Source organism: Corylus avellana, chromosome ca4, assembly GCF_901000735.1.
Source record: "Corylus avellana chromosome ca4, CavTom2PMs-1.0".
NCBI classification, from domain to species: Eukaryota; Viridiplantae; Streptophyta; class Magnoliopsida; order Fagales; family Betulaceae; genus Corylus; species Corylus avellana.
The window spans coordinates 10,961,799-10,969,701 of NC_081544.1; the positions used below are offsets into that span (position 1 = coordinate 10,961,799).

The window sequence follows — 7,903 nt, forward strand, 5'->3', positions numbered from 1 at the left end:
CCGGCCTTTGGCGTGCGCACGGAAAATCACAAATATTTTTTATATTTTTATTTAATCATATTAACTTATAAAATGTAATTTTTATTCACAACTGAAATTTACCCACTACAACTCACTCGAGACCCGCCCAAACCCCGCCTAGACCCTATCGGGACCCATTGGAAATAGCTCAAAACCTTGGCAGGACCCGCCCAAGACCCGACAGGGACAGTTTTGTAATTTAGTGTCTAATATGATTTTGAGTATATACCAAATACCGGAAAATGTTTTATAGGAAAATGTTTTCTACTGAAAATGTTTTTTAGGAAGACGTCGGGGACCCGACCTGGACCCACCTTATTTTTTCGTACGTGCCAAATACCAGAAAATGTTTCTAAGAAAATGTTTTCCGCCGAGAATATTTTCCGATGAGTCCCGGGCAAGTCTTGGCGGGGTCCCGCGTGGGTTCGGTCGGGTCTGAGTAAAGTCCTGAGTCAAGTCTCGGGCGGGTCCTGGGCAGATCCTAGTCAAGTCCCAGGAATGTCCCGGCGGGGTCTCGGGCAAGTCCCAGGCGGGTCTCTCGCAAATCATGAGCGAGTCCCAGGCGGGTCTTAGGCAAATCATGAGTGAGTCCCAGGCAGGTCCTAAGTGGGTTCTGGTCAAGTCCCGGACAGGTCCAGGGCGGGTCTCGGTCAAGTCCCGAGCAGGTCCCAATCAAGTTCCGGCAGGGTCCCGGTCAAGTCCCGTGCGGGTACCGGACGAATCCTGGTCAAGTCCCGGGCAGGTCACCGTCAAGTCCCGGACAGATCTTGGTCAGGTCCTAGGCGGGGTCAAGTCCCGGGCGGGTTCCGGGCAGGTCCTGGTCAAGTCCACAAACGTAAATCATTTTAGTCCATATGTTAGTTTTAGGTTGATACAAAATTACTTCCATTAATATAACTTTTTATCTCTCTACTAACTTGGTCAATAGAGAATTGTCATTTTTTATTGTCTTGTCATTCTTCCCGAAGGACATGTGTATGCTAAATAGTAGGTTTCTAGTCAATATGTAACTTCTCATTTTTTTTTCTTTCCCTCTAAAGCCTCAATATCATATATCGTCTAATTAGTCTATCCAATGAGCTGACCGCTCATGGGAACCATCGCCCTCTTCTTCTTCTTCTGTTCGGATCAGGAGTGGGAAGAATTCTCTCTTGTAACCATTTTCTTATTCAATTAAAAATAAAAAATAAAATGAGTTTCAATATTCCTTTCACTTCTTGCTGAATTATAATTCAGAAATTTGACATTTGATATTAATGCAGAGGGCTCTCAGCCATGTTCAACTTCTACGCTTGTACCTGAGAACGGTAACAAAAGGTCACGACAAAAAAAGAAGAAATATTGTCCTAAGGTGGTCAGTGAAGGCAAACCAAAAAAGACTCCAAAACCTAAAACACCTAAACCTGCAAATCTAAAGCGTGCTTCTGCTTCTGCTAAGAAAAAGAAAAACAATTCCGTTAAGCGGACTTTAATTTTTGACACCCAAGATGACATGGAAAAACCTGAGAGTGGTGCTCTTGATTCTTCTCAATGCAGCAATCATAGAGAAATAGTTAACACTATAACAGAGAAGCAAGAACACCCTAACCAATCATTCCAAGTAGATCAATGTTGCACTACTGGCAGAAGAATAGGACCCAATTTTCCACAGTTATGGAAGAAAAGAAGGGTCGGGAGAAGTTGCAGGAAAAATATGGCCACCATTATTTTGTCTTTGTGCCAACCAGAAGCTAAGAGAACAAAGAAGTCTAACATGTACACTCGGCACAACACAGCTGACTTGATAATTGCACCATGGCCTATACTTGAAACAAAAAAGAAGAATAGATCCAAAGGGTGCACTCGTAGAAGGAGCAACTTAACTGCACTTCCAGTCTGCAATCAACTACAAAGTGGAAGGCAAGAACAAAAGCTTGAGATTTCCCATGGACCTGAAACTCGGAAGGATGCTTTTGTCAATTCAGAATTTTATGCTGGAAAAAGTGAAGGAAGCCTAGCCAAGGATTCAGATTTTCAGCTCAGAGGTACATTCCATTTGCCAGAAACTACTTATTGGATAGTATTGATTCCTAATCATCATTTATTTGATCCAGGTAAACAGGAAGAAAGCATCAATGTCCTTGTGGAGAAACTTGGGGGTGATGGACAAAATCATCTCCTGGAGCAAGATCAAAATTCATATGGTCCTAACAGTGGGCATGGCACAGTAGTTTCCTTGGAGGAACAAGAACAGATTGCAAATGGTCCTAACAACAATGGGCATGGCACAGTAGTTTCCTTGGAGGAACAAGAACAGATTGCAAATGGTCCTAACAACAGTGGGCATGGCATACTAGTTCCCTATCAAGAACAAGACCAAAATGGACAAGATCCTACCAGCATTGGTACACTAGTTCCCTACTATGAGGAGCAAGATCAGAATGCACATGATCTTACCAGCAGTCACACTTTAGTTCCATATGAGGGACCATTCAACCCTATCAAGAAACAACGAGTACTGGCCAAAGTCAACCTTGATCCAGAGACAATTATGGTTTGGAAGCAGTTAATGGATTACAAATCTAGTGAAGGTGAAACAAAAGCAAATGAGGAAAAGGAGAAATGGTGGGCTGAAGAAAGAAATGTTTTTAGTGGACGGGTAAACGCATTTATTGCCATCATGAATGACATCCAAGGTATATTCTGTTAAATTAATCCTATAAGCTTAAGCTTTTGGTATAACTCGTAATTTAACAAATTCAAACTTTTTTTTTTTTGGTATTTTCCAGATATTTGACAATGTCCCAAACAATCCATTTACAAGGATAACTATAATTAATGTATAATTTATTACATGCTAATAAACAGTAGCTAAAACATTTGTGACATACTAATTACAGGGGATAGACATTTCACACCATGGAAAGGTTCAGTTGTCGACTCTGTGGTTGGAGTTTTTTTAACTCAAAATGTGGCCGACCACCTTTCAAGGTAATTAAACAAAATTACTTGCTGTTTTTTTTTTTTTTTTTTTTTTTTGTTTATATACACATTGATACAAATTAAGAAGCATTGTTTTCTACAGCAATGCCTTCTTGTCACTTGCCGCTAAGTTCCCCTCAAGTAACCACCGAGGAAGCCAAGAATCTGTGGGAAGCAACGGGACAACATATGATTCAAAAGGGAATGAGTTCATTGTTTCTGAACCTGAACCTCAACCTGATATGAGTTATGGATTGGAAAATGGAACAGAGATCCTAACAGAGATGTCAGAAGGACCGAGCTTAGAAACTAGTTTACTATGCTCTGACATTATAAATGACCTCAAACTTAACCACCAAGGTGCTTATGCATTTGAACTTCCACTTTTCCCCACAAATCCAGAGTTCAATTCACAAGAAGAAAGTGGGATAGAAACCAACCCACATGCCTGCCATGAAAATGAAAGCTCGGTTGATGAAAAGGCACAAAGTCAGAAGAGAAAGATGCAACCAGCCAATGATGCCAATACCATGAAAAAGAAAGGGAGGAAAGGGAGAAAGACAAACCTAAAAGAAGAAAAACTTTCTTCTGACATGGCATTTGATGAGACAAAGGCAGCTGCTACTCGGGGAAAAAAGAAGATTAAAAAGGTAGAGGAAGAAATTGACTGGGATGAACTAAGGAGAACTTATTCCTCAGCCAAACCAAGAGGTAGCAATCAAATGGATTCTGTGGATTGGGAGGCTGTTAGGTGTGCAGAACATAAAGATGTTGCCGATGCGATCAAAGAACGTGGCCAGCACAACATCATTGCAGGAAGAATCCAGGTAAACAAATAATTTGTATTAAGAATTCTAAATTCAGCTCTCAAGGTATAATAGTTAAACTCAAGTGCTGCCTTTTGCAGGACTTCCTTAATAAAGTGGTTAAGCTACACAAAAGCATTGACCTTGAATGGTTAAGAAATGTTCCAGCTGATTTAGCAAAGTAAGCCCATAAAAATTATATCAGACATTAAGTAATTGCACTGAAATTGCAAATTTAGTGATAATTGAATAATCAATACTGCAGGAAATACCTTCTGGAAGTAAATGGACTGGGGTTGAAGAGTGTGGAATGCGTACGGCTTTTATGCCTTCAGAATATTGCCTTCCCTGTAAGTACTCCATTGAACATACTGATCATTTATCAGCTACATTTTCATGCACACAAAATGCGATATGTTTTTTTTGTTTAATTAATAAGGTGGATACAAATGTTGGGCGGATATCAGTGCGTCTAGGATGGGTCCCCCTCCAACCATTGCCTGGAAACCTCCAAATACATCTTCTAGAACAGTAAGAATTACATAGAAACAAGCCACACCATTTACATATTTTCATTCAAAGATTAAACTTATGATGTTTTTGCACAGGTACCCAGTGATGGATACTGTTCAGAAATATCTATGGCCCCGACTATGTACACTTGACCAAGGAACATTGTAATCCCCAAGTTCTTCTTCAAATTATTTATCTTCAATATCTCTGTTTTTTTTGACTCTTACTAACATGTTATATTATTAACGACAGGTATGAACTGCATTATCAAATGATAACCTTTGGAAAGGTATACATAATATACACTATACACTTTTTTTGCAAATATGTAACTAAAGCATCAAAATGACTTCCCTGCTTTGGATTTTTGACAAGAAATATATGCTTATTGGTAATTAACCACATGCTCCAAAATTCATTCAGGTCTTCTGCACAAAGAAAAATCCAAATTGCAATGCTTGTCCAATGAAGGGAGATTGCAGACACTATGGAAGTGCATTTGCAAGGTTCGAACATAATTGCCTCTCAACATTTTTTGAAAAAAAAAAAAAAAACTCTGATGCATATCTAGATAGAAATATTAAATGTTAAAAGAAAATTGTTCTTTGGTTGCAGTGCAACGCTTGCCCTACCAGCACCTGAAGAGAAAAGTATAGTGGTTCACAGTATGACAGGTGAAACACTTAATCTGGTTTCCAACAGAACACCGCTATCTATTCTTGAGGCCAACCCATTTCCAGGATCAGGAAGCCAAGCCAAGAACTTTGAACCTATCGTTGAGGAGCCACCATCACCAGAGCCAGAATGTACAGAACTGCCAGAAATTGAAGATTTTTTTCGTGATCCTGATGAAATCCCTACAATCAAACTTGGCGTTGACAAGTTCAAAGCCTATTTACAGAATCTGGATGAGAATCACGTTGTTATTCATGACAATAATATGTCAAGAGCTTTGGTTGCTTTAACTGCAGAAGCTGCTTCCATCCCGATGCCCAAACTCAAGAGTGTTAGTCGCTTAAGGACTGAACACCTAGTGTAAGTTGGCATTTTCCCATTCCATATCAATATTTATGCACCTTAAATGTTATGATAACAGCCATTCAAATTAAATGGTACAATCAAACAACCGGTCTTGAAAAAAATGTTGGGAAAACAACCGGATTGGGACACCCTACCCAATGAATGCTGATTTAACTTCTCTTTCTTGCAGCTATGCACTTCCGGATTACCATCCTCTTCTCACAGTAACAGGGGTAAGTTAGCTCACCTTCTTCTATGCAAGGACTACTATTAGCATCTATGTAGTTAATCTTCATTGTATATGAATTTACAGCTAGACAAACGAGAAGATGATGATCCATGCCCATACCTTCTTGCCATATGGAATGCAGGTAAAACATAACTAAAGAAAGCACAATATGGCATGCTAATCAAATTAGTTGAAATAACATGTTCCCATTTCTCTACATTGAAACACTAATGAAAATCTCAAGAGATAATATTTTATGATTCCATTAGTATGCTAATCAAATTAGTTGGGGCAATGTTCCATGACAGGTGAAACTGCAAATTCATTTGAGCCGCCCACGAAACAATGTAATTCCGAGTTTGGAGAACTTTGTAATGAGGAAAAATGTTTTTCCTGCAATAGTACTCGAGAACAAAATTCTAACATAATTCGTGGAACAATTTTGGTGAGTATAAACAACACATCCTAACTGCTATTTCTACAAAAGGTAGACTATTATATAAAAGAAATGACCCATAAAACAATCCATTTGCAGATACCCTGTAGAACAGCAACCAAGGGGAGTTTTCCTCTCAATGGAACATACTTTCAAGTTAATGAGGTGAATTTATTCAAAACCTCTTTGTTTCTTTGAATGTTTAGTGTTTTACATGTTATAAAACTACGAGCATTTCAGTTCAAGTCCCTACACTATAACAAATAGTAAAACCCCTTGCAGGTATTTGCTGATGATGAGTCTAGCCAAAACCCTATCCATGTTCCTAGGGAGTGGCTATGGCATCTAGAAAGGCGAACGGCATACTTTGCATCTTCAACATCAGCACTATTTAGAGGTAAACAAGCATTACAAAAAAGAGAGCTCTATAGTATATGGGTCAAATTAATGTCTTAGAGATTAATTTTTTCCTTTTTGGGTGAAAGCAGGATTATCAACTGATGCAATTCGAACCGGCTTTAGGGAAGGTATTATATGACTCACTTATCAAAATCTGTCCTTATAGCTTCAAAAATAACAAAGAAATTATGGAATTTGTGAAATGTTCATACACACAAAAGAAAAAACTATTTCCCTCAGCATTTATAATCATGATTGAAACATCAATTATTGGCTATGAAAGCACTATTGAAAGAAATAAGTTAATGGTACTTCATCCCTGCCCCAATAGATATTTCCTTCCAAACCTGATGTAGTTAAGAGAGCAGGGCATTGAGAATAATGTGCTTAAGGTGGAGGTTATACAGTTGCCTGTGGAGTTAACTAGTGGAAATAAGTACAATGGTTTTGCATACTTGGAGAAGTATTTAACAATGGCTAGTATTTGTAAGATGATACAATATGAAATTAAGAATTTTTCTATATTATAATTAGTCATTGATTTTTTTTTTTTTTTGCAGGTTTTATTTGTGTTAGAGGGTTTGACCGAAAGACAGGGTGTCCCAAACCACTAGTACAAAGACTTCACCTTTTAGGATACAAGATGGGAAAGGATTAGTAGGAAATGATGCATGCAAGAACAGATGAGTAGGAGATAACGCTACATGAACAGTCACATTTGTACATGCTATAACATGGCAAAAACTAAGTGCCGGGAGATTCTTGTTTGTACATGATCTACATGTAAATCTGAATTGTATTAGAAACATTCACAGTGATTTTGTAGACAAAACTTTCATATATTTATTATGAAATAATATCTATGAATAATTTTGCTACCAGCTATGACCAAATTTCAAGTTGGATAAGTCTTTTCAGCTTTGATATCAACCTGTCACTTGTTATCAACCCAACTAATCGGAACTAAGCTTTTGTCTATCTAGAAATTAGCATAAAGGGTGTTAAGAAAATTTTGCCACTCACATTTGCACCGAGAATTTTTTTTTTTAAAAAAAAACCTAGTCAACACATACATGAAGGGTTGTCACTGCAAACAGGTTGCCTGTACAGGAAACTTTGCCAGCTCTCTATGTGCTAAAACAACTCTGGAAAATTTGGCCTAATAAAAAATAAATCTGAAAAACTCATATTTTCGTACTTTCATTAACTTGCATTATATTTAAAAAAAAATTAGAGCAGTTTCTGATTCAATTATTTCTTTCGCACCAAAAAAACCACATGAAATTTAATCATATAATATTACAGGAATGGAAGTGTTCAGGAGATAACAATGATGGATAATCTTGGTTGGCACAGTAAAAATAAAAAAATAAAGAAGTTCGTATTTTTTGTTTGTTCAGTTTTAATTCATTTTCTGGTGTTCATATAATACGAAGATAGAATACGTCCAACTGACCAAAATGGTGTCAAACTGAGATATGATACACGAAAACTGAAAAACAGAAGTACTAAATAACC

General features: G+C 37.8%; 1 protein-coding gene across 1 annotated transcript; it reads left to right on the forward strand.

The window, feature by feature from the left end:
• Nucleotides 1-568: 568 nt before the first annotated feature.
• LOC132178052 (transcriptional activator DEMETER-like) lies at nucleotides 569-7,043 on the forward strand. Its single transcript, XM_059590514.1, has 18 exons — nucleotides 569-846; nucleotides 1,258-2,696; nucleotides 2,901-2,991; nucleotides 3,086-3,809; nucleotides 3,890-3,969; nucleotides 4,054-4,138; nucleotides 4,228-4,319; nucleotides 4,397-4,465; nucleotides 4,554-4,590; nucleotides 4,725-4,807; nucleotides 4,917-5,336; nucleotides 5,512-5,554; nucleotides 5,635-5,692; nucleotides 5,859-5,995; nucleotides 6,086-6,151; nucleotides 6,269-6,383; nucleotides 6,475-6,513; nucleotides 6,946-7,043. The coding sequence occupies exons 1-18, from the start codon at nucleotides 569-571 to the stop codon at nucleotides 7,041-7,043; spliced, it is 3,954 nt and encodes a 1,317-aa protein (XP_059446497.1).
• Nucleotides 7,044-7,903: the final 860 nt, after the last annotated feature.